Genomic DNA, 26032 nt, shown 5'->3' on the forward strand with positions numbered 1-26032 from the left:
CCACAACGGGAGAGGCCACAACAGTGAGAGGCCCGCGTACTGCAAAAAAAAAAAAACAACAAAAAACTGCTTTCTGGGTGGGCCCCGTGAGGGACATGTGAGTGTACATGTAAATGTACAACGTTCTCATTCTTAGTGAGATGAAGTACGACTTGGTCTGGATTAGAATCCTGGGTCTACTGCTGGCTGTTTCCATCATGCCCTCTCTGGGCCTGAAATTCCATGCGTGTTACTCTTGCAGGCCATGGTTTTGTGATGCCATTTCCGGCACACCATAATTTTTGTCCTGTGCCGGGCACAGGGGCTACACAGGTCTATTCTTCAAGACACAGAAATGAAAGGCCCAAACCAGCTTCTAAATAGCCGATTGGGATCTCTACGATGTTTTTATTTCCCCCTAATGCTCTCTTCCCCTTAACTTCAGAACAAATTGGTGAGAATGTTTTTGAGACTCCTAACTTTTCTTTCCCACTTTTATTTTGAAAAATCGCAAATCCATAGAAAAAAATTGCAAAAATGTATGTATACATTTTTGCAATACATACAAAATGTATATACATACATACAAAATACATACATACAATACATACAATACATACAAAATGTATACAAAAATGTATGTATGCATGTATGACCTGCACCTGGATTCACCACTTAACACGTGGCCACATTTGCCTTTTCCTTCTCATTCAGCCTCTGAGGCACTGGGGTGAAGGAGCGGGGTTTAGTGAACAGTCCAAAATCCCTTACGTTCCCCTTGTAATTTCAGCTTCTTGTACTGAAAAGGCTCACTGTAATGATGGCTGAAGTGTGGCCCTACATACTTCACACGTGTTTCTTCCTATGTCAAGCCTACCGTGGAGATGCTGAGAGATGAGAACAAATTATCCACACACTGGTCCCACGGCCAGAAAGGGGCAGGCTCGGGAGACGTGGCCCAGGAACCTCGGCTCTTCCCCACTCCCGCTGTGTTTCACACCTTGCCACTCAAGGTGTGATTCAGAGGCCAGCGGCATCTGTGACGCCGGGGACCTTGTTAGAAATGCAGGATCTTGGCCCCAGCTCGGAGTGCAGAATCGGACCCTGCATTTCGACAACATCCTCGGGTAATTAATTTGCAGGTGCATTATGCCTGAGAATTCCTCTCGGGCTGCTCTTTGCTGCTGCCTCTCTCCTCCCGCTGTCCTTTGCCCCATGCCTTATATATAAGTGACATATGACTTATTCATAAGTCCCTACTGGACACTGAGCTAAAAGATCACCCCAGCTGACCAGGGCCAGGCTGCTGCTGTGTTTCGTGTTTTCCAAAGAGCCTTCTCATGAGCCTGGAGCAGTGATGGGGAAACCCACAGAGGGCTCAAAATGAGCCCCAAACACCACTGAGTCCCACCCACTACTCCCAATGTCATTCTTTACGAGGGTATAGCTTACTCGAACCAAGTGAACTACCGTCAGAGCCCAGGGAAACAACCGTGCTTGTGCTCTCACTTTAAGGGGGAAGAGTGGGGAATTCCCTGGCGGTCCAGTGGTTAGGACTCAGCACTTTCACAGCGGCCATGTGCCTGGTACAGTAACATACGAGAGAGAGTAAGGAATACAGGGTCTCCAGCTGAGAGGTACAGTTGGAGTAACACCTTTAGGACTGCTATCCACCTAGAGCCTCCCAGTTTACAGGGTGACCTCAAATGAAGCCCATTCTTTCATTTGCTGCTCACGAGGGAGGTAGCCACAGCTGACCCACACTCTGCCCTGGTCAAGGCTTGCTAACAGGGAGCCGGTGTCCCCAAGCATGCTGCCTCCATGACATCCTCTAAGTGTCCCCTGGTCTTGTACCTGCAGCCCCCTCCCCTCGCAACCTTAGAACTTTGGGACAATGGGACAGAACTCTTAAAACTGGGCTATTCTGGCTTTGCAGGGTAGAGTCCGGGTGGAGCCACAGTTCTTTGGATTCCAGGACCAGCTCACAAAGGGCAGTGTGAAGAGTGAGCACCACAACTGAAGGGTGAGTGAAGTGATGGGAGAACAAAGAGCAAGGTGCGTCCCTGGCTCTCAGGCTGGGGTTACTGGGTGGGGAGAAGGCCTGGTGGGGAGAGGGACCCCTGTGTGGGCCAGTCCCGGCTGGGCCCCAGACGTTCATACAGCGACCCTGCCCTCCCCTGCCTGTGGTCAGGCTTCCCTTGGACTATTAATTCCAGAACCAGGGCTCTGCTCTGGGGAAGGGACCCTGCTCTACACTCATCCCTCAACCCCCCTTCCCGCCCACCACCCTAGACCGTTGCAGCATCCCTGGGCTGCACCTTCACCTGGAGGGCACCAGCTGCAGACTCCGACGGGCCACTTCCTTAGCAGGAGCCCTAAGGGCCGTGCCCATTCTCCATCCTCCTGGCTTATCCCCAGGGACCCCAGTCCCTCACTTTCTCTAAGCCTCAGGGGGTGCTCACTGTAACTACCCTCTCACTCCCCCTGAGGGCCCCTCACTTCACTGAACTCCACCTCGGGACTGTGAGTAACCTTAACGTCACACCTTCTGGAACCTCGACTTCACAGTCCTCAAAAGCCTCTGTGGAGCCCACCTCCCCTACCAGCCGGCGCCCCTCCTCTGGGGCTCAGAGCATCCCTTGCTGGCTACCTCCTCTCCAGAGCTTACCAGCGCCTCTGGGACTCCTCCCACCTCATCTTGCAAGAGCTGTTGGGCCAAAAGCAGCCCCTGCTGGAACCCATGCCCCACCGGGAGCGGCAGTCCTTCCAGTACAGGCTCTCCTCGCTCTACCTGTACTACCTGGGGCTGCTGTGCTGGTTCAACACCCTCTATGACCAGATGGTGCAGCGACGGCTGCTGGACGGCATGGCGGGCCGCGTGCTGGAGCTCAAAGACGATCTGGTTCGCGTGGACCTGTGCGAGACCCACTGCCTGGACCAAGCGCTGCAGGACTTAAAGCTCACCCCGGTGGGCCGGCTGCGGCGAGAACCATGCCCGCGCCAGCTGGGGGCGGGGACATGGGGGGAGGGCTAGCCTGGACCTCCCACTCCTTGTGGAAGCGAGCCACATCCCAGCCAGCTGGGGGTGGCGGTGACCTGGACCTCCTGCAGGTACCCCTGGCATTGGGACATCTGCAAGGGAAGGAGGGCAGGGCAGATCAGAGGATGGGGTTTGGGAAGTGCGTGTAGGTAGTTGGGGGGTAGCCGGAGGGTCAGGCTGGAGGCTCTGCCTGGCCGGGAGGACCCATGAACTCAACTGCAGGGGATTGGTGAAGAGAGTCCCCCAGAGGCTTGTTCCTCAAAGCGTGGTCGGTGGGCCAGCAGCACCAGCATCGCCTAGGAGCTTGTTAGAAATGCAGAACCTCTGGCTGCACCCCGAACCCACTACAGTATTCTGCACCTGCGTTTTCACAAGACCCTCAGGCGATGTGTGTGCACCAGCAAGTTCCAGAGCACAGAGCTTCTGCACCGGCCTCCAGTCCGCCCCAAGGTCATGGTTCACTGGTCCATGTCCAAGGCAGTCTCCAAGTTTCCCCAACTAGCTGCATCAGACTCAGCTGTGGACTTGAAAGAACAAACATTCTCCAGGCCCTGCCATTCTGCTGTGGTCAAGGCCTAGGAGCCTGCATTTTAAGAGATTCCCAGTTGATTCAGATGCACAGCCAGGATTGGGACCATTGCCCATTACCTACCACGATCCTACAGAATTCAACTCTGGCCACATGGTGGGTGTGAGGGAAGAGAGGGATTCCTCTTGGGGGGACCTGCCCGTAGCCTGGACTTTTCCCACCCCAGAGCTCTAGGATGGAAGAAAAGAGCCCCAGTGTCTGTGTGTACAGCTGAAAATGGTAAGGGATTGGCCAGATGGTCTGAATTTTTATTCTCATCTCCCTCTCCCCTGTTGCCCCAAAGGCAGACCTGGAGGTTCCAATTCCCAAATACTTCCAGCTGGAGCGGTCCAGCGTCCTGAGGGAGCGAGAGCATATGCTGGCAGAGCTCCTGTCCAGACGAGAGCCAGTGTTCGCCGAGGAGGTAAGTCAGGGAGACGCCCTCAGGAACAGAGCTGCCACCCTTCAGGACACAGAGGCCCTGCCCTGCACTTTGCCCACCTCTGGGTGCTCTCTGGGTAATCCCTGGCCTCCTCATGGCTGCTCTTATGCTCCTTGTAACCTTCCAACACCAAGGTAGAGGGACAGGACTTGTGCACCTAGATGCTCTGGGAAAACCTTACCCCTGGGATGTCTTTTGGGGGCTGGTCTCCCAGCTGCCCGCCTGGATGCAAGCCCTCCCTCATTTCCTCCTCCTTTGCCCCTGCTCTGGCCAGAGCTTTCCAATATTACCCCAGACGGAGGCCATAATCCTACTGCAAAGGGCCGAGCGGGCCAGGCAAGGCAGGCTTCGAGCCACCTTCATGTGAGAGATTCGGAAAAAGGAGGAGGGAGATTGAACGATTCGGGAGGAAGGGCGGCCCAGGTTCAGTCAGGACGAAGCAGCGATCATCATACAGAAGGTAACCCCCCACCGCCCTCACCCCCACCCTCCCCACACCCAGGAGGAAGGTCAGGGTAGAGTCGCCTCCTCCAGGAAGCCTGCCTGGCTCAGCAATTGATGACAGAAATGTAGGTGCTTGGACTCTGTTGCCCCATAACTAGATATTAAGCTAGAGACCTTCATCAGTCAATAAACATGTACATTATTTGTTTATTATTTATTCTACATCTTATCCCCAAAAGGACTTAAAGTGGAATACCATAAAAGCCCCCAAAACAGAAAGACCATTAAAATTAGGGGAGAAAGGGAATTCCCTGGCAGTCTGGGGGTTAGGACTCCATGCTCTCACTGCCAAAGGCCCAGGCTTGATCCCTGGTCAGGGAACTAAAATTCCACAAGCTGCACCGCAGCCCAAAAAATTAAAAAATAATAATAATACAAAAATAAAAATAAAAAAATTAGGGGAGAAAGATCCATAATCCAGCAGCAGAACAGAGTAGACGATCATTCCAAAAGCTTTTAAGACTGTTAAAAATGAGTCCCTAAAATGTATCCTGAGCCTCCTGAGGCAAAAGGAAACATGATGAACGAAATCGAGGACGGATGAGGTCCCAGTGTCTTTGGGGTCTGTGCCACCTGGGGTCACCCTTTACGTTAATCACACCCCATCCCACCTGACTACAGAAAACCCAGCTCTGTCTCTAGATTTCTCCATGCCTTCTTACTGTCCTGGCGGGCGTGACTCTCCCATGTCACCTGGCAGCCCTGCTGTCTGCCCTGGCGCGGGGGCATGGCCCCTCTAGCATCCCCCCAAGGGTGCTGTTAAGCCGGCTCACTCTGGGCCGTAGTGGTTACCAGCTTGACGAGATTGGAGGCTGCCTAGAAAACTCCAGGGCAGAAAGGGCCCAGGACTGCTGACCTAGGGCTGCTGGATCTTTCTCTCTTAAATCGATCTCCTCTCCCATCTTCTCTCTCAAGTCCCAGTGCCTCAGAAGCGTCTGTTTCCTAGTCCAATACAGGAAACTTAGAACTCTTTCCCCCCAAAATGCAAAAGCAAACCAATCAACTAACAAGCAACAGCCCTGAGAACAGACATCCTCTCCAAATGAGGTCGATTTTTAGGTTATAAATCAGTATGCAGAGAACCCCAGCCTGAGTTCCCTGCATCTGGGTGACTGTACCCAGGTCCGGCTGCCCCACGGATGAGCAGGGGGTCCTCGCCCTCAGGAAGCGTGGAAGCAAGCCTTTGGAGAAGGAAGGTCAGCCCCAAAGCTAGAGCTTCCCTTCCCCCTGAGAGCCAAAGCAAGTCTCTTGTCCCTTTTGTCAGACATCAAGGGTGTGGAAACACTGCGTTCCAGGCCCCGGGTTCCCCACTACACTCATCAGAGGCCCTTAGTTATCGGGGGCCTTTCCTGTGCTAGTCACAGGAACAGGAGGACGAAGTGGGACGGGGGCCTGGACGCAGAGCCTGCTCACCGAGGCGCTGTCTCAGCGACACTACCAGGGCGACGCCATGGCCCCCTCTGCCCAGCACCCACCCTTCACCCCATGGCACTGGGGTGTCCACGGGTCTGAGAGTGGCCGGCAGCCTGGGAGAGAAGCATTGGGTGAGGGAGGGGTCAGGAAACCTGGCCCTGGTCTCGGCTCTGCACCGAACAGCCCTTGGACTTGGGAGAGGCCATGTCCCGGCTCTGGCCTCAGTTTCCTTGTGTCCACGATGTAGGGGAGCTGCACAGTTCCTACAGCGCCCACGTCTATGTGCCTGGGTGGAATCAAGCATTTCTTCCAAATGCTGGGGGGATTCTGAGAAGTGAGATCAGGGAGGGCTTCTCGGCGAAGGTGGTACTTGAACTCTGATTTGTGCTTCAAAAGATACAGCAGGTTAGAGGGTGGAGATGAGAAGGAGGGGATTCCGGGGCATGGGGTGCTGAGGGGACACAGCCTTGGAGCTGGACACCTTGGGTGCAGACGGGCCCCACCCCGCTCTGGGCTATCCCTGCTCAGGGGGGCAGTTGCCAGTGAGCTGTCCTCTGGAGGTGCCCTCCCCAGAGCTCTGCCCCTCACATCTCTGCAGAAATGCAGTATGGGGAGTGTCTGAGCCCATGTATCCCTGGGTGTGGAAAGATTACCAGCAGAGGAAACGCACTCAGCAGGACCGGCGGACGGAGATGGAGTTCGTCGGCATGGTGAGTGCCCCCCTCCCCGGCCCTGTACAGCCCCTCCCTGCCCACACCCCCGTCCACTCAGGACTGGGGTGGGCATGAGCGGAGGGGGGCCAGGCTGGGGCCAGTGTCCCTGGTTGAGGGATCCTTCAGGGTTTGGTTGAGGGAGAACCACGAAGCCACTACCGGGCCACATCCCTCTCCGCCCCTCCCTCTCTGGAGCCCTTTGGAAGGAACTCACACGTGGGGCGGCGTGAGGGATAGTAGCCCCGAACATCTGGACCCCTGCTCCATGCCCCCAGCTGGCAGGAGAGGCTGCAGTGAGTGGGTCCCGCAGAGGGAGGCGGCCGCAAAGCCAGTGGGAGCCCCGCCAAGGCTCTTGCAGCCTCTGGGAGAAGCACGGGAGGCCGAGTTGGGATGAGGACACACCCCTTTCACACCAGAGTGGGCCACTTGCTCTGGGGGCCCCAGACTTGCTTCTCCTCTGCTCTGCAGGCAGGATGGCTAAGTCTGAACAAGGTGCTGGGAGCGTGAATGCGCTTGCCGGGGAGTGTGGGCGGCAGGGGTGCGCGTGTCCAGGCAGGGTGGACAGACCCCGCTCCCTGAACCTCGTCTGTCCTCTGCTCTGTGATGGTCTGCCCCCAGCTAATCTCTGCTGACTTAGGAGAGCAAGGCCATGATAGAGGTGAGAGGCCTGATCCCTGAGAGGGGGCTTGGCCATGGGCAGAGCCTGCAGAAGCCCAGCGGATAAAGGCTGATGGCGAGGGCCATGGGCTGGGGGGGCAGAGGAATCGGAGACAAGGGCTGGGATGGCTGCTCCAAGGAGGGCGGACGGCGGCTTAGAAGGAGGGAGGGGCCCGGGTGGCAGCTGCCTGGGAGTGGAGGTCCGAGCTCACTGGGGGGCCGGAGAGCTAGACCCCCAGGAGGCCAGGGCAGGCAGAGGGAGGCCGGGCTCGGGCCTTGGCGGGGCAAGGGCAGGGGGCCATGGCACGGCGGTGGGTGAGGAATGAGCCCGGCCGCCCGGGCCCATCAACATGTGAGCTCAGCGTTTTCAGTAATTGTCTCTGCGCAGAGAGATATTTAAAATACATTTGGGAGCCAATGAGGCGGGAAAGTGGCTGCGAGAGCGGCTGCCGGGCGGGGGGAGGGGGTGCAGGGGGGGGGCCGGAGGTTCACAGGGGAGGGTGTGCTGGGGGGAGCGGGCAGCGGGGCCGGCCCGGATGCATCTAGCAAACTCATTATCAGAGTAATTTACGCAGACGAGTTTCAGGCTCCAAACACAATTTCTCCTGCTGCAGGCATGCCCGCTGTTCCGTGTGGGTGTGTACGCGAGGCCTCGCCTGTGCGGGGCTGTGTGCCGGGGGCCGGGCCTCCCCACTCCCACCCCTGAGCCCCTCTGTCTCCCCGTGCACGTCCCCAGCTCCCCTCGTCCAGCCAGGCGGAGCAGTCGGACGTCATGTCCCAGGCCAGCCTCAGGGGGGATGTCCGGAGACTCCTCCAGACGGAGAAGGAGTTCCAGTCGGCCGTGGTGAAGACCCACGATGCCCTCAGGGAGACGGAGGGGCCCGACATGAAAGAGAAAATGAAGGGGCAAATCCGAGTGCCATCAGCCTCAGCTGACCCAACCCTGAGCCCTTCTTTCCCTCCTCATCCCAGTGTTGAACCCCACTTCTGTTTTGTCCTTTGGTCCAGATTGGATTCTCTTCACCATCCCCCCCCACGCCCCGACACGCTGCTGACACACTTGGTTTAAACCTGGGGCCCCCAGCCTACAGGAACAGCACCACACGTGACTTCCCATTCCCCAGATGGCAGAGAAAATGCCAGAATAAGATGGGAAAAGCATCCAGGGACGCCCCCTGACTAGTCTCCCCTCTATTCTGTAACTATCCACTCCTTCCCTCTCTCCCTCTATCTCCCTGGTCCTTCATCTTTCTCCATCCTTCCCTCTATCCATCTATCCATTCATCCACCCACCCTTTCTGCCACCCGTCTATCTAACCATTCATCAATCCATTTATCCTTCTGTTCCTCCACCCATCCGTCCACCCATCCATCCATCTGTCCATCCATCCATCCACCCATCCGTCCACCCATCCATCCATCTGTCCATCCATCCATCCATCCGTCCACCCATCCATCCATCCATCCATCCATCCACCCATCCATCCATCCACCCATCCGTCCACCCATCCATCCATCCATCCATCCATCCATCCATCCATCCATCCACCCATCCACCCATCCATCCATCCACCCATCCATCCATCTGTCTCTCCAACCATGTTACGTTCATTTAGTGCCTTTACTGGCCGATTCCCTGATTATCCACATGAGTCTTTAGGCGGATCCTACCTGATCTTTGCAGACAAGACTCCAGAACAGGTACCGTGGAGCTGGGGATAGAAGACTTTCTATGGTAGGTGGAATCTGAGGTTACAGAGAGTTCTGGGAGTAAGCTGAGGGTGGCAGGGGGTGAGGCCACCCTCAGTAGAGGCAGACGTGGTGGAGGAGATGTACGTAGCCAGTGTGATTGCATGGGGAGGAGGGGATACCCAGAAGAAGCTGGAGAAGGCTTCTTAGCCAGCGAGAGGAAACATGTCTGGTGAGAGCACCGTGGCTCCAGGCCCCTGTGGGCTGGGAGAGCAGCAGCTCTGAGCAGAGCACTCCCTCAGTTGCACCCCTTTCTTCCTGGACCCCAGTCAAGTGTCTGGACTCTCAGTGCCTGGATCCCACCAGTGACGCTGGGCCTTTGGAGTCCTGGGTCCACCCCTAGCTCAGGCCCTTGGTTCTCTTGCTCCTATCAAATCCCTGTGGTCTTCTCTGAAACATCTTCCCTTGTTTGTCACAGTTGAAAATGGAACTGGAGGTGCAGGTCCAGGAGAGCAAAAAAAAAGGACAAAAAGAAAAGTAAGGGAAAAGAAAAGGAGAAAAAAGAGAAAAAGAAGAAGAAAAGGAAGGGAGAAATGACCAGGAAGCGGGTAAGGCACTGCCTGGACTCATGGACCAAGTGGGCAGGGACAGAAGCTCAGAGAATTCCCAGGGGAAGGCAGGTCCTGGGAGAATCAGGGCCAGAGTTTGTGATGCGTAGAGGTGAGAGGGTCAAAGCCGAAGGATGGGGGACTTCCCTGGCAGTCCAGTGGTTAAGACTTCACCTTCCAATTCAGGGGGTGTGGGGTTGATCCCTGGTCAGGGAGCTAAGATCCCACATGCCTCGGGGCCAAAAAACCCAAAACATAAAACAGAAGCAATATTGTACAAACCCAATAAAGACTTTACAGATGGTCCACATCAAAAGAAATCTTTAGGGCTTCCCTGGTGGCGCAGTGGTTCAGAATCTGCCTGCCGATGCAGGGGACACGGGTTCGAGCCCTGGTCTGGGAAGATCCCACATGCGGCGGAGCAACTAAGCCCGTGTGCCACAACTACTGAGACTACGCTCTAGAGCTCGCGAGCCACAGCTACTGAGCCCATGAGCCGCATCTACTGAAGCCCACGTGCTCTAGAGCCTGTGCTCCACAACGAGAGAAGCCACCGCAATGAGAAGCCCGCGCACCACAAACGAAGAGTAGCCCCCGCTCGCCGCAACTAGAGAAAGCCCGCGCGGCAATGAAGACCCAACACAGCCAAAAATCATAAACAAAAATAAATAAATTAAAAAAAAAAAGAAATCTTAAAAAAAAAAAAGCCGAAGGATGTTTCTGTTCTAGGAAGCAGATACGATGCTGAGAGTACTGCCTTCCAAATCCATCCCTGTGATTAATGCCGGACACGAGGAGTACACAGGTGAGAGAGGAGGGACTGGGGAAGAGTGACCAGGCCTGTGGGGTCTTGGGGTGACCTTGGTCCTGGGGACAGTGGACCTGTGCCATGTATCATGAGGTGGCAGTGTCAGAGTGTGGGTGTGGAGGCCGAGGGGAGAAGGCCAAAGGGGAGAGGGGTGTGAGGTGTGATTCCCTGGGTTGGGGGCATTATGTGTTTGGGTCTGAATCCTGCGGCCACAGGCCTTGGGATCAGGCCTTGGTCCGTGGTCTGGGTGGAAGCGTCAGGCAGCTCGGTGAGGAGAGGTGGACCAGCGCGTGTGTACGCACGTGTGAGATTATTTGTGCATGTGGGTGTGAGTGCGTGTGTGCACCTGGAACCCTGACACTCCGTTGCACTCCAACCTCTCCACGGTCAGATCTGTGGAAGAACCGGTTTGATAGCCTACATCGCAGAGTTTTGACTGTGAGATCCTCCAGGTAGAGAAGAGGAAGGAAGTGGAGCAAGAGACCAGCCTCCTGCCCGCCACCCGCTGCAGCACGCTCTACGCACTGCCTGCCCTGCGCAGTCCGGGCTCCGTCTGGTCCATCTCGGTCCCCATCCTCCTCTGCCTCTCCTTGGTCACCCTTTTTCCCTGGGGTGTGGATGCAACCCTGACGTGAGGGAATGGGAGTGGCTCTGAGCCCGGGGTCACACCCTCCACCCTCCTCACTGACACTTGAGGGCTCCCTGAGGCATGCCAGCCCTGTGCCGCGCACTCTGGAAGCATCCACTCACACAATCTTTCCAACAAGGCGTGAGGCAGGCCCCGTGATTTTCCTGACATTATATATGAGAAAGCTGAGGCTGAGAGGTCATGAAATTGCTCAAGGTCACACAGACTTTAAAGAGTGGATCTGGGGCTGGAACTGAAAGCTGACCGACTCCATCTTGGGGGCTCCTCCCCACACTGATGCCAGCTGAGAGCAAGGCTCAGGCGTGAGGTGTGAATCAGAGTTGGGGTGCAGGGGCTGAGGGTTCCAAAAGAACGACCCCCCTGCCCCGCTGCCTTCACTGGGCTTGTCTGGCTCTTCCCTGAGGTGCCCCTCCACCCTGACTCAGTCCTCACCCTCCTACCTGTCCTCTCCAGCCCCTGGTCGCCCCATCACACCCCCTGCTGTCCCCCCAGGTAAATGAGCTGATGCATCAGGAGCTGAAGAGCCTGCGGCTGGCCGCGGTCAGGGAGGAGGGGAGATCTTCGAAGTCTCCGAAGGCAAGATGAGGGGCCAGGGCTGGCACAAGGAAGGGCACACGCCAGGGAGGCAAGGAACAGAAGACAACTGCCTGTGTGTTTGCTTTCAACCAGAAAAAGGTGGGCATGAAACCTGAGAAGAGGAAGAAAGAAAAAGATCTGACCCCAGACAGGTAGCAGACCCTGCACTTCACCAGGGGTGGTGGAGCGAGCCCTGGCCCAGGACAGATCTGACTTCCGGTCCTGGTTCTGTTGCTGTGTGACCTGGGGAAAGTCACTTAACCTCTCTGATCCCCTGCCCTCATTAACCACGTACCTACCCTACCAAACTCACGGGATAGCTGTGAGGATAAAGCAGAAGCACAAAAAAGTGCTTTGAAAGTGATGACGCAGAGCTTACCAGAGGTCGCTTTCTACTCACTGCTCTGGTGATGCAAGCCCACTGGCGCTGGCTGCCTTCATGGCCGTCCCTCCCAGGAGCATGTACATCTTCAATGTGGTTTCTAGGAAGAGGGCCATGTGTCACCCACACTGGGTTTTTAGGGGGAGGGTCTCAGAGGGCTCTGGTCCTTCTCCACCCCGCTCAACCCCCAGAGCACCCACCTGGGGCAAACTGCCTTCTGGGCCAGTGGGCCGGTGTCGGGCCTTTGGAGATGGCTGACGACAGGACTTTGGACAGGAGGGCTCCCTACCCCCTCTCCTCATGCCTACAACACCGCCCCAACCCATCTCTGTGTCCCTTTCCCTGTTCCTCGGGGCCCCCGCTGCGCCATCCTCTGCCAGGTCTGTGGACCTCATGATGAAGAAGAACTCATCATCTTTGGCCTTCTACAGAAGTGCGAGACACCGGCTTTGAAAGACTAGTTGGTGAGAGCCCTCCGCAGCGCCTGCTCCCGAGGTTAAGGAATGGTGCCCCTGGCCATGGCCTTCCCTGCAGCCGACTGCCACCTCCCAGGGACCCTTCTCCTCGCGTGCCCTGCCCCAGTGGGTGCCACTCACCAGCGGGCCACCTGTCCCCCAGGTGACTGCCTCTGTCTTGGATCGACTCTGAATTTGGCAAACAAGCTGCCTATGCCTTCCCTGTTTGACATACGACAGAACGTGGCCTTGTATGGGGTTCTGCAGCTTGGTGAAAGGCAAGAGCCAGTACCGGGCAGGTGGCTCTCGGGGAGGCTGGGTGCAGGGTAGGGTGGCCGAGGCAGGCGTGTCCAGCCTGGGCTTCCTAATCCCAGTGCCATGAACTCATGTCGGACTCACCCCGCCTTCCCCGGGCCCCGCTGGAGGTCACACCCCGACTGGGCTGTCCTGGAAGTCATGTGGGCCCTCGACCTGCTGAGGGGCCACATTTCCAGCCCCTCGCTCAATCCCAAGTGACGTCCCATAGTCTGTCCCATTCCCCGAAGACCAGCCCCCCACCCCCTATAAACACCAGAGGCCGGATCTTTCTGAAGTGGTTTGTCACGTGCCCTTTAATTCCATCCCTTCAAAATCCAGGAGTGAAAACAGATGGTATAGGAAGCAGAAGGGCCATTGGGAGGAGGTGGAGGGCTTTCTCCTGACACCGCGTGTAGCTCTTTGGAATCATGGTTGCTACACCATTGGACTTCCTCCAGGGCGCCTCCCACAGAGGGCATGCCTGGGGCGTTGCCCAGACCCTAGGCGAAAGCAGTGCCGCCAGGACCCGAACCTCGTCCTGCCCAGCCTGGGGCCTTTGGCCTCACCTGACACAACGTCTCCACCCCTGACCCCCTGCCGGCCCCCTGCCGGCCCCTGTTTCCTCTCTCAAACTCCCCAGACATACACTCCATGGCCCCCCTCATCTGCTCCATCCTCCTGGTGGGCCCCTCGGGCATGGGGAAGAAGACGCTGGTCAAGGCCGTGTGCACGGAAACCAGTGCCAGCCTTTTCGACCTGTCACCTGGCAACCTGCAGGGCAAATGTCCCGGCAAGACCGGGGTGCAGACGTGGGTGCATATCGTCGTTAAGGTCTGGGTCCCCGACGGCATTTCCAGTTCTCAGACTGTGACAACAGAGCAGGGTGGGCTCAGGAGGTCACCCAGCTGCCCGGTTGGTGTAGTTTCAGGAGCTGGTGAGGTCTCCCTACCAATCCCTGCTGGAGGCTCGTGGATTCCTGAAGCCCTAGGGATGGGGGAGGTGGGGAAGTGGGGAGAAGAGTAGTTTCTTCTCATGGCAGAAATGAGGCTGCACACGTAGCCCCCCGAGCCCGGCGAGGGCAGGGACTCTGCTGTGATGATATGATGGGTATACAAGGGGCTGAGAGGTGGGGTTCGCAGGATGTGGGAAGCGAGGCTGGAGCTCCGAGGTCCGCCATTGCTCGAGGCTGGCCCTGACCCTGGGTTGGACCAGATGGGGAGGTGACCCTTCCCCAGGGACAGCTAATGTCAGGTTTCTATTCTCTGACCTGTCCAGTTGGCTCGGTACCTACAGCCCTCTGGATTGGGAATGCGGAGAAGAATTTCTATAAGCGAGTCCCAAAAAAAGACAAGGAGGTGAGTGAGGGAGCCTGGGCAGAGCCCGTGGGCGGGACAGGCGAGCATGGGCTTGTTCATGTCACTCCAAACCTCGCCCGCCGTGAGGCCTTGGACAAGTCCCCTGTCCTCCTCCTTCCTTGTTTCCTTATCCTTAAAGCAGGACTGACAGTCCTCCCGTCTGCCCCCCAGGGTCCATGTGAGGCGGAGCGTGGGCACGTGCCCTGTGAATTAGAAGCCCCTATAATGTCACTGTGTCCCCACCCACCTCCCCTCCTTCCCCAGAGCAGATGGACCCCAAGCGAATACAGAAGGACCTCACCAAGGCCCTGCGACTGCTGAATCCTGGAGACCGCGCGAAGCTGATCGGGACCACTGACCGGCCGCAGGCGCCTGAGATGAAGGGGCTGTGCCGCACCTACGAGCGGATCCTCCTGCCGCGGCCCGATTACGCTTCTCGCTGTGGTGAGGCCCTGGGACTTGGGGACAGAAGAGAAGAGGTCGAGGGGCCGCCCCTGCCGAAGCTCCCCGCTTCTTCCCATCCCCACTGCTCTGAGGCCCCACCTCCACAGCCAGGTGCTCTGGAAGTGTCACTGGATAAGCGGCCCAGCGGTCTGGGTCCTGGCCTGGTTCTGTAGACACGGGCAGGCCACTTTAGTCCTTGGAGTCTCACTTTCCCAGGTTAAGAGGGGAGGCTGACCCTTACCTTCCTGGGAGGAGAGGCGCGGTTGCACGTAGGGCCGCCCTCCAGAAGCACAAGCTCTTTCCAGATACAGACAGAAGCGCCCACTGCCTCTCCCTGCCCCGTGTCCTCCCCCCACGCCCACAGTGCTCTGGAAGCATATGATAGAGGCCCAGGGGGTCCAGGTGACCCAGAGCCTGGACATCAGTGCCCTGGCCAAGGTGGCCGATGGCTACACACCTGGCTGCGTTCTCCAAGCCATCCAAGCAGTGCTGACGGAACGGCGGCTCCTGCAATTGTCCAAGCGGCCCCTGGTGGCCTCAGAGATCCTGCGGCACCTGGCGAAGCTGGACCCGGTGTACAGGGAGGAGGAGGAGTCCCTGGAGGTGGGGCTTTGGGTGGGGATGGGGTGGGGGGAGGGGTAGGCAGGGAGGAGGGCTGAGGGCCAGCACCAGTTAGGGAGTCGGTCCTCTGAAGCCCCAGGCTCACAGCCCACTTTGGAGCCCCCCCTCTGCTCCCCGTGGAGCTCAGCTGGGAAGGGAAGAAGAATCAGGAGAAGGACAGGTGGGCAGGGCTGTCTCACCTGGTTTCCTCGACTTGGGGGGAGGGGGGAGTCCGAGAGCGGCACCTGCGTATTGGGAGCCCTTGGTTGGTTCCTGCACCAGCAGCTACTCACGTCCCCACCTCTGAATCCCTTCCCACCCCCAGGGATGGCCGTGGAAGCACAGGAGAGAGGGCTGCAGGGCAGGGGAGGGGGGCTCGCCCCTGACAGTGGCTGGCACGCTGGCCTAGAGTATTTGGTGAAGAGCAAGGGGAACCACGACTCTAGCAGGACGCAAGGACCCCAGAGGAGAGCTGAGGACACAGACCCGTCTAAAGGGAAGGGCAGGGCCAGGGAGCAGAGCCGAGGGTCAGAGCCAGTGCACCTACCGTTCCTCCTCTGCCTCCAAACCAGGACTGGTACTTCAAGACCCCGCTGGGCGAGAAGAGGATGAAACTCATCAAGGACCAAGACGCCGCCGAGGAAGCCAAGCTGGCAAAGGAGGAGAAGAAAAGGAAGTGATGCTGAGGCCGCAGTGCCTGAGATTAGCGATGGGACGGTGGGGGGGGGGACCCCACAGGCAAAGGGGCCAGGGGCAGAGGGATAAACGGCCAGACGGCGCGGGCACCTGCTCTCTTTGCCCATCTCCGTGCTTCCCATCCCTGGCTCTGTGCCCCTGTCCACGCCCAGCCTCTCCCGACCTCCCATCCAGACCCCACCTCGGTCTTCACCTCCTGTCATTCTCCTGTCCTGTCTCCCCAGCTCTCTTCCTCCTCGAGGTATTTCAGGGAGAAAAACAAGAAAAGAAAGACAAAGGGAAAGAGGAGAGAGGGGAGAGAGAAGGTCTGTAGTAAGTATGGAAAAAGAAAAAAGCCAGAGTCTGGGCGCCAGTGGACCCTGGTTCTAGCCCCACTTGGCACGAACCTCCTGTGGTCTTGCACGGTACTTTCCTGTCTCTGGGCCTCAGTTTCCCTGCCTGCGGAGTGAGGAGACGTTGGATCCACTAACCTACAAGGTCCCTTCTACTCTAGGGTTTGGTTATTTCTACAAGAGCGTCTGGGAAGTCGGGGAGGTGAGGGCTCTAGGGCAGCGGTTGGGTGGGGTGAAGTGGGGAGAGAAGGTTCTAGGGAAAAAGGCTGTAGGGAAAGGCAGGCGTTTGTGGCCACAGCAAGGGCTGCGGGTAGATCCAGTGCCTTCTATGCGAATGCTCCACCGCTTTCCTCTGGACACCACCCCTCCCCCCCCCCACCTGCCCAAGCTCTGCACTGCTTGCTCTGACCCGCGGGGGGCTTGCAGGGGTCACAGCCTCCTGCCCCTGGTGGAAGTCCACCTGCGAGCTCCCCTTGTTGTGGGAGCTGGAGTCGGGGAACTCGGGGAGCGGGGGACAACCATGCCACCGAGGGCTGGGAGCCCCAGAGTTCTCTCCGAAGAAGCCTGGTAAGGAATGTGTGAATAGAGGTCAAAGCGTGTTCTACGTGTCATGAGAGCCAGGTGAGGGGAGACCGCTGGGTTGGTGCAAGGAGGCCCTGTGCTGGGCAGTGGTCCCCAGGGGCTGGGTTTTGAATGTCCTTTCTCCCCTTTCCCCTTTTTACCTCCCCAGGTGGGAGTAGTCTCATCCTCCACCCTAAGGTGCCCGAATGGGCAGAGCCACTTCCTCCTCACTCTCCAGGTAGCGATGCCACGGGAGCCCCTGGGGTCACCCAGGGAGAGGGGGGTCAGCACCGAGGTGGGCTGCCTGGAGGCCAAGCCCTCTTTCCCCTGCACAGAAGCCCGTCTTCCAGAGAACCCCTGGAGGGGATTCCTCACAGAGTAGGGTGTTCTCTGCTGTTGGTCCCTGCTGTCCCCCTCCCTTGCATTTGGAAGTGGGGAGGTGTGGGGCTAATTGGTGGCATTTGGGAAGGCAGGAGAAATTATCTGGTACCCACGCGCCCTCCCTCTGGGATCAGAGCCCCGGCCGCTGGAGGCCAGTGTGGTGAAGTACAGGATAGATGAGAACGAGGGAGAAAAGGGCAGCTTGAAAGCCCCATCCCCCATCCCCACCCCCACCCCTGCAACAAGGTGTCACACCTTGGCTGAAGCCCTCCCCGCCTCTGGGCTCCATTTTCCTTTACCTCTGAAATTGTGGATTGGACACCAGGTCTGGGTGGTCCGTTCAACCCTGCTGCATGCAGCTCAGGGTCGGAGGGCCCCACCCTAATTCCCAGCCCCAGACTGACGCCTCCTTCCCTGCCGCTGACAGCTAGGATGTCCGGGCTATTCAAGGGCTATTTGTGGCGTGGCCTCTGTGTGCTCCCTGCCCCTCCCACACCGGACCTGCGCCTGGCTTGGGCCCAGCACCTGCCCACCCAGTCCGCCAGCGGCATCGCCCTGTGTCCTGCCGCTTGGGCTCTCTCTCCCTGAAACTGGCCATGCCAGGGAGAAGGAGCTCCCCTCCCCACTGGGGACACCGTCTGGGGTGCCTCCGTTCGGCCTCAGCCTGCCGGGTCTGGGGTCCCCGGTCCTGCCCAGCCCGGGAGGCCCCTCAGCGCTCGCCGCTGCTGTGCCGGGACATGGCGCTGCAGAACGCCCTGTACACGGGAGACCTGGCGCGGCTGCAGGAGCTGTTCCCCCCGCACAGCACAGCCGACTTGCTGCTGGAGAGCCGGGCGGCCGAGCCTCGCTGGATCAGCCACCAGAGGGGTGAGGGGCGGCCGGGGGACACGGGGCTGAGGGCGGGGGGCCTGGGCGGACCGCACCAGGCGCAGAGGTACCAGGTGCTTGAGGACGAAGTGTGCTCCCAGGCTGTTTCTCTCCCACCCTGAGGCTTGCCTAAACCTTGGCCCGGGAGAGAAGTCATGCGGAGCCTAGAATAGCTCCGGCTGAGCCCAGGGGCCAGGTCAGGCGAGGCTCCGCACACGGAGACACTCTCCTTGCGTCTGTTCCTGTCTCCTCTTCCTCTCCTCCTCTCTGCCTTTGGCCCCTACCTCTCCTCCCCGAGCCCCCAGCCCCCTTCCCCCACGCTCCCACGCTGCCCTCATGAGCTGGTCCCCAGAAGAGTGCAGGGAGCACGGCGAGCCCCCTGGTGACCGACATGCCCTCTGTGCCAGGCTGGTGGAGAAGCCCAGCGGAGGGTCCACCGAGCGCCGGGAGGCAGGCCCGAGACCCATCGTCACGCGCGCGGCCTCGGGACCCGCCCTGGCCTTCTGGCAGGCGGTGCTGGCCGGGGATGTGGGCTCTGTCTCCTGCATCCTCGCCGACTCCAGCACTGGCCTGGCTGCGGACTCCGTCTTTGATACCAGCGACCCAGAGCGATGGAGGGATTTCCGCTTCAACATCCGTGCTCTGAGTACGGGCCAGGGACACTGGGGGGTCTGAGCGGGAGAGGGAAGCCTGGGGAAGGAGCTCTGGGCTCCCTCTTCCTGGCCTCCGCCCACCTCCCCCGTTGCCTGGCAGCTCCTTGCCTCCCTGCAGGGTCTGAGGCCCAGGTCCCGTCTCTCCCTAGGACTCTGGTCGCTGACGTACAAAGAGGAGCTGACCACCCCACTGCACGTGGCGGCCAGCCGGGGCCACACGGAGATCCTGCAGCTGCTGCTGAGGCGGAGGGCGAGGCCAGACAGTGCCCCTGGGGGCCGCACCGCCCTGCACGAGGCCTGTGCCGCAGGCCACGCTGCCTGCGCGCACGTGCTGCTGGTGGCCGGAGCCGACCCCAACATCCCTGACCAGGATGGGAAGCGCCCCTTGCACCTCTGCGGGGCGGCCGGCAGCCTCGAGTGAGTGACCCCTCGCCTCAACCCCCATTCCACTCGTAGGGGAGGCAAAGAGACGAGCGCAGGGAGGATGAGGGAGCGCGTCGAGGGCTGGCAGGCCTGGTGAGCTGGGGCTCAGGTGGGAGTCAGGATGCGATTTCCCCCCAAGCCATCCTACCACTGGCCTGGTGGGCTTTGGAATGGCCTGTCCTTGCACCAGCTTCTGCCTCCCCAGGGCCAGAGGAGGGCTGTAGCAGGGCCCGGCTGCGCGGCCGGCACGGGGGAAGTTGTGGCTCCTTTATGGGGAAGTGGTGTAAAGTTTTCATTTTTCTGAGCTTATGTCCCAGGCACCGTGCATAGTACAGCAGTAAATAAGGCACGATTCTGCCCTCAGGGAACTGACTGTCCAGTGATCCAGATAGGCTGTCGAGGATAGCAGGCCCCCAGTTAGGGCCTGTGGTGGTCCTTGAGGGCAGGGTCTGGTTCTCAGCTTGGCAGGTCTGGCGTTTCCATATTGGCAGGCACCCTCAGATAAATGGGCTCGGGGACTGAGCCCAGCTAACCAGACTCACAAGAAACCAATGGCTATACCCAAATGTAATAATGTGTTATTTACGGTAGAGGACATTCCTTTACAGTGACCCAAATAATTGTGCCCTATGTGGAGGGGACCTTGGAGAATGAGTCCTCATAATTTTTTGATGAATCTGGAAGCCCGGCAAAGGGAGCCTTGGCAAATCTATGAACTAACTGTATGTACGACAGAGGCCTTCTCTCTACTGACGACACACCTGCCAAATTTCACATCTTGCCCCTGAACGGTGCCACAGTTTTGATCCTTGGGTCCCCCTTTCATGGACCTTCTTCCTCCTGTTAGCCTCATCAGCCCTCAGAGGATTCTACCGACTTCCTCGTGTTATGGTTGGAGATGTGTTCTCCATCAGCGTGGTCCAATACAAATACACCATGAGCCACGTATGTAATTTAAAATTTTCTAGTAGCCCTACCAAGGCATGAAAAAGAAACAGGTGAAATTCATGTTTAAATCGTGACGAATTACACGTCACATAAAATTTACCATCTTAACCATTACTCAGTGCACAGTTCAGTGGCACTAAGTACATTCACACTGTTGTGCGACCATCACCACCATCCAACGCCTGAACCTTTTTAATCTCGCCGAACTGAAATTCTGTATCCTTTGAACAATAACTCGCCCTCTCCCTCCCCCCCAGCCCCTGGCAACTACCGTCTACTTTCTGACCCTATGAATCAGACTGCTTTCAGCACCTCTGATAAGGGGAATCATACAGTATTTGTCCTATTGTGACTGCCTTATTCCGTTTAGCCTAACGTCCTCAGGTTTATCCAGGCTGTAGCACGTAATAGAATTTCCTTCCCTTTTAAAGGCTGACTAATATTCCATGGTATAGATCACATTTTATTTATCCATTCCTCTATTGATGGACATTTAGAGTGCTCCCATGTTTTGGCTATCGTGAATAATGCTGCTATGAACATGGGTGTATAAATATCTGTGAATCAAGTGAAATTAATTTTAATAATATATTTTATTTAGCACAATGTATCCAAAATGTCATCATTGGGCTTCCCTGGTGGCGCAGTGGTTGGGAGTCCGCCTGCCGATGCAGGGGATGCGGGTTCGTGCCCCAGTCCGGGAAGATCCCACATGCCACGGAGCGGCTGGGCCCGTGAGCCATGGCCGCTGGGCCTGTGCTCTGCAACGGGAGAGGCCACAACAGTGAGAGGCCCGCGTACCACAAAAACAAAAAAAAATGTCATCATTTCAACATGGAACCAATATAAAAAGAACACATGAGACACTTTACATTCTCTTTTTGTACCAAGTCTTCAAAATTGGTGTGTATTTTGCACTCACAGCACGTCTCCATCAGGACTAGCCGTCCTGCAAGGGCTCGGTGGCCGCACGTAGTCGGTGGCCACTGATTGGACGATGCTGTTCTGTGCAATCCCACGTTCTTTGGCCGTGTTTCAGCCCAGGCTCCCTGAGATCACACTTTGTGACAATCATTCCTTCCTTTTTTGAATAAGCAAGTGCATTTTTAAAATTATTTTGGAGAATTTCAAACATATAGAAAGGTGGACAGGGTAATATAATGAGCCCCCACGATCCACCACCATCTATGCCACCCACTGTCCCCACCCAACGAGGCCATTATGAACTCTCATGCTGACAGCTTTTCAGGCATTGTCTTATATGCCACTCACAGCAACCTCTTCGGTCTAGGTATCAGCAATTATCCCCATTCTATAGATGAGGAAAGTGTCACTCGAAGACGCTAAGTTCCCTTAGCCTTGAATTTAAGGGCACACATCTTGGCAGGCATACACAGTCTTCTGAGAGGACCATCCTGGAGCAGATCTGGCGGCCGATTTTGGTTTTGGTCTTTCTCCCACTGCCCCAGTTTCCATTTGTGCTCACTTCTGCGTCCCCTTCCCCCCTCCTCCTCCCGTCCCAGCACGCAGAGCCCTGGCTTGAGAGAGGGCACTAAAGATGCTGCAGGATGTTGCTGGTTGCCCAGTGCCAGCCAGGATGGAAGGAGCAGACAGCACCAGGAGCCACCCAAGGGTCCCCCCAGGTTTGCTTTGCTCAGACCGGCAGGAACACAGGGGTGAAGGTCTGCACCCTGTTTTCCTCCCCTCGGCCGTCTCGCCCTTACTAGGTGTGCAGAGCTGCTCCTGAGGTTTGGAGCAAAAGTGGATGGTCGGTCCGAAGAAGAGGAGGAGACCCCTTTGCATGTGGCCGCCCGGCTGGGCCACGTGGAGCTGGCAGACCTACTTCTAAGACGGGGAGCATGTTCCAATGCCCGCGATGCTGAAGGCTGGACCCCGCTGCTGGCCGCCTGCGACGCCCGCTGCACGTCCCCCGCTGACGCCGAGGCCACCACCGCCCACTGCCTCCAGCTGTGCCGCTTGCTGCTCTCGGCCGGGGCCAACGCCGACGCTGCTGATCAGGACAGGCGGCGGCCCCTGCACCTGGCCTGTCGCCGAGGCCATGCGGACGTCGTGGAGCTGCTCCTGTCCTGCGGCGTCAGTGCCAACGCCATGGACTATGGGGGACACACGGCCCTGCACTACGCGCTGCAGGGCCCGGCTGCAGCCCTGGCCCAGGGCCCCGAGCACACGGTGCGGGCGCTGCTCAACCACGGTGCCGTCCGCGTGTGGCCTGGGGCTCTCCCCAAGGTACGGGGCTAGGGCCCGAGGGAGGGCCATGAGAGCGAGGGCACGGGGAGACCCAGACCTGTGCTCCATCTTGCTCTGGGTGCAGCTCCAAACTTGGGCACATAGGTCAGTACTTTGTCTTTCATTCATCATGTAAGCAAAGCCCAACGGGGGGCAAACAGCACACCGGCGGGAGGGGTGTATGCGTGTGTGAGTGCACACACGTATATACACTGTGTGTGTATGCATATAACGTGTTTGTACGTGCGTATGTGTTTGCATGTATGTGTGATGAAGGGAGACTGAGGGCACTGGGGCCAGATTATAAAGGAGCTGAAAAGACAGAAGGAGCCAGGACTGATGAGGGTGGCAGGGAGTCGTTTCTTCATCAGCGGAGAGAGCTGATGAAAGAAGCGTTTAGGAGGCTCCCCCTAGCAGTGGGACCCTGAACATGAGACACTCCAGGCACAGGAGACGCTTGCCCAGGGCAGAGTGATAGCCTGGGTCATGAGGTTCAAGGCCTCCTGACCATCTGCAGATGGACATGGTCCTTGTTTCCAAGAGCTTAGCAGAACATACACCACCGAGACCAGCAGCTGCTATCCTGGCACCAAAGAAAAACACCTTTCGCTGTCAATTTCCAATCTCTGTCTTATTTTACGTTAATATCCCCCGAGGTGGGTTCAGCTTGCAGACCTGTGCTACCGAGGCACTGGCAGGGGACACTATCCATGCTGTGCCGTGTCTGGAGGGGCTCTATAATATCACGGAGGATGCTGGATCTGGGGTGGGGACCCTCGTTCTCCAAGGAGCTGGGTCAGGATGGGTATAGGGCAGCAGGCGCAGGTTCCCCACCCCGCCCCCGGGCTTGAACCATCCAGTCCCGTGGGGTCCTGGACTCTCCCTGCTGTCCCTGCCTCTCTTCTTCACTCATAAACCTAGAAGCATCTGTCTAGTTTCCTAAGCAAGACCAAATAGTTAAACAGCCCGAGAGTTCGGCAGATTGGTCTCCCCTTTGGGAAAATACAAGAAAATCAACAATTAACACTAATTAATCTCCTATTAACACCAGATAATTAGGAGATGAGCAATTCCCTGTAATCTGACAGTGGTTCTGACAGCTAATGATTTCCCCTTCGGGGAAGGGGTGGGAGAAGGAGGCAGAGCAGCAAACGGATTTCCTGGGACCCCACTGCCTGTCCCTCAAGCCGTGTTCTGTCCACACGGCCTTGGGGACAGGCTGGCACGGCAAAGTGCCCCATTCGTCCCTTCATCTGGCCTCCACGACATCCCAAGCGATCAGAAAGTCGGCATTCATCTCCCACAACCTGCAGCTGCTCCAGGCTTGGCTGGGGTGCCTGTCCTCCAGTGAGGAACCCCTCCCTGCAAGGAGGCCTCTATGGCCACACCTCCAGGCTTGCATTGCTGGAACTACAACTTGGGCAAGTTACTTAAGTTCTCTGTGCCTCAGCTTCCCATGTCTGTAAAATGGGGATAACCTTGTAGGGACGAGGATTAAGAGTCAATGCACGTGAAGTGCTAAGAAAATATCTGGCATAAATTATGCACGATAGAAATGCTAGCTGTTGTGCTCGTTTCCTGTCGTGGCCGTAACAAAGTACCACAAACTGCATGGCTTAAAACAGTAGAAGTGTATTCCCTTTCGGCTCTGGAGGCTGGAAATTTGAAATCCAAGTTTAGGTAGGGTTGGCTCCTTCCAGAGGCTCTGAAGGAGAACCTGTCCCAGGCCTATCACCTAATGTCGGGTGGTTTCCCACAATCCTTGGCTTGCTTGTAGATGCATCGCTCCAATCTCTGCCTGTGTCATCACATGACATTCTTCCTGTGTGTCTGTGTTCTCTCATAAAGACAGAAGTCATATTGGATTAGGACTCACCCCAATGACCTCATTTTTAACTTGATGACATCTGAAAAGACCCTATTTCTAAGTAGGTCACATTTATAGGTACTGGGATTAGGACATCAACATACCATTTGGGGGACTCAGTTCAACCCACAACAGCTGTTCCTTGGCTGGCTGGCCATCCTGCGTGGACGGACAGGGTACCAGCTGTGTGTGGTAACCCCTAGAGCACTGACACAGCTCTGCCCCCTGCAGGTGCTGGAGCGCTGGTGCACGTCCCCGCGGACCATTGAGGTCTTGATGAACACCTACAGTATCATGCAGCTTCCCGAGGAGGCCGTGGGCCTGGTGCCTCCTGAAACTCTGCAGGTCAGATTCTAGGACCCTGAACACACACTCATTCAGCCTGCCCCAAGAGACTTCTACTGCCTAAAGGGAAGCCCTGTGGGTCCCCCCACTCCGCCCCACAGAAGTTACTCAGAAAAAGAAAACTCACATTGGGAACACGTGAAGCACTCCCTACTTCTAAGAGGCTCCTGGAGACCCACTGGCCACCAGCCTCCCCTCTCTAGGAGAAGTAGGTGCCACGTGTCCAAGACTCCTTCTGAGACCCTCGTTCTGCCCCCAGAAGTACCACCGTTTCTACTCCTCCCTCTTGGCCTTGGTGAGGCAGCCCAGATCGCTGCAGCATCTGAGCCGCTGTGCCCTCCGTGCTCACCTGGCGGCCTGCCTGCCCCATGCCCTGCCCCGCCTGCCCCTGCCAGCCCGCCTGCTCCGCTACCTGCAGCTGGATTTCGAGGATGTGCTCTACTAGGTGAGCCCTGGGCTCTGTGGACAGTCCCAGCCATTGGGGACTGGGGTGGGGGAGTGGGGGGAATGGGTCGGAGGCAAGAGGAGAGTTGGGGGCAGGGCCCTAGACAGAACCACCCAAATTCCCAGACCACCGGACGTCTCTGAATCCACATCTCTCCTTCCAGATGTCCACTGCCTTTTGAGAGAGTCTGAAAGCAGATGCCCCATGCCCTAGGGGATGTCAGCCCACGGCTCACAGCGCCTGGAACTCAGGACTGAGTTGAACGGATTCAGGTGGAGGTGGCCCTCTCAGCAGGAGGTCCAGCTCCACAGGCAGATGTGGATGTCGTCATTCCCACCAGGAGAGGCAGATGGGCCATGTGGCCAGGTGACATCTGATGGACAGAGAGCCGGGACTCATGGCAAACGATAGATACTCCTCTTGGGGTCCCCTGAGGCCCCCTCCAGCTTGTCCAAACCCTGTATGCACATTAAAAATCTCCAGGCCTCTGTTACTTGCTGTCTCCAACAGCCCTTCCTCTGAGCCGGCTGGCCCACAGGGCACTCAAGACGGGCAGATTTATGGGGTCTCCCTGGATCTACCCCATGGTGCCAGCTATCCACTAGCTATTGAGGGACCCCAGGCAGACCTGCGCCTCTGGCCCATGCTGTGGGGGAATAGCCACCAGCTGAGATAGTATCAGAAAAGGGCTGAAGGACAGCCAGCCAAAGGACAGGGGCCAGAGGACGGGGAGCAAAGAGGCTTGTGTAGGGCAGAGCCGCTGCGGAATGAGGCAGCGCAGACAGTGGGGCAGGATGGTAAAGGCAGCCTTGGGGTTGGGCAGTGAGGTGAGGGTCAGGAAGACAACGGGAAGGTGGGTGCACAGGCCAGCGAGCACCGCAGGGTAACCACAGTTCAGGTGAGAGTGAAAGACGCAGGTTTGGAAAAACCACAACAACTCTACCTACTGCCTGTCCTGTAGGTCAGGGAGCGCCAGAAGCACACCTGGTTCCTGTCTCTCCCGTAACTGCTCCTTCAATTAGGCACTGAGCTGAGAGGTAACACCCCTGGGTTCTAGTCCCAGCTCTGCCCTTAACTTGTGGAACAGA

At 57.5% G+C, this 26032-nt stretch overlaps 2 protein-coding genes across 3 annotated transcripts; both read left to right on the forward strand.

The window, feature by feature from the left end:
- The first annotated feature begins 140 nt into the window (after positions 1-140).
- IQCA1L (IQ motif containing with AAA domain 1 like) lies at positions 141-15859 on the forward strand. Its single transcript, XM_060157546.1, is given in 25 exon segments — positions 141-145; positions 993-1106; positions 2611-2947; positions 3892-4011; positions 4304-4489; positions 6570-6656; positions 8053-8379; positions 8441-8454; positions 8933-9017; positions 9484-9537; positions 9539-9613; positions 10343-10418; positions 10813-10842; positions 10845-10911; positions 11559-11658; positions 11740-11798; positions 11984-12006; positions 12434-12488; positions 12642-12755; positions 13413-13611; positions 14056-14074; positions 14077-14135; positions 14405-14579; positions 14944-15182; positions 15752-15859. Coding segments are annotated over 25 exon segments (2727 nt in total).
- Positions 15860-17679: 1820 nt separating this feature from the next.
- Positions 17680-25437, forward strand: ASB10 (ankyrin repeat and SOCS box containing 10). 2 transcript variants are annotated; one of them, XM_060156343.1, is made up of 6 exons: positions 17680-18016; positions 18819-19086; positions 21768-22287; positions 24386-24499; positions 24759-24944; positions 25108-25437. In XM_060156343.1, exons 1-5 carry the CDS (start codon positions 17746-17748, stop codon positions 24942-24944), a joined length of 1359 nt encoding a protein of 452 aa, XP_060012326.1. In that variant the 5' UTR covers positions 17680-17745; the 3' UTR covers positions 25108-25437. The 2 variants fall into 2 exon arrangements, with proteins under 2 accessions (XP_060012326.1, XP_060012325.1); XM_060156342.1 differs by lacking the exon at positions 17680-18016 and adding an exon at positions 18230-18662.
- The last annotated feature ends 595 nt before the right edge of the window (positions 25438-26032 follow it).

The sequence above is a fragment of the Lagenorhynchus albirostris genome, chromosome 8 (genome assembly GCF_949774975.1).
Source record: "Lagenorhynchus albirostris chromosome 8, mLagAlb1.1, whole genome shotgun sequence".
Classification (NCBI taxonomy): domain Eukaryota; kingdom Metazoa; phylum Chordata; class Mammalia; order Artiodactyla; family Delphinidae; genus Lagenorhynchus; species Lagenorhynchus albirostris.

What these genes read in the sequence shown, in the direction of transcription:
- ASB10 (XM_060156342.1), top strand. Translation starts at nt 18,353, where the DNA reads ATGAGCTGGTCCCCAGAAGAGTGCAGGGAGCACGGCGAGCCCCCTGGT. An exon ending in CTTCAACATCCGTGCTCTGA is followed by an intron (nt 18,663 to 18,818) that starts GTACGGGCCAGG and finishes GTCTCTCCCTAG; the next exon opens with GACTCTGGTCGCTGACGTAC. An exon ending in TGCCTCCTGAAACTCTGCAG is followed by an intron (nt 24,500 to 24,758) that starts GTCAGATTCTAG and finishes TTCTGCCCCCAG; the next exon opens with AAGTACCACCGTTTCTACTC.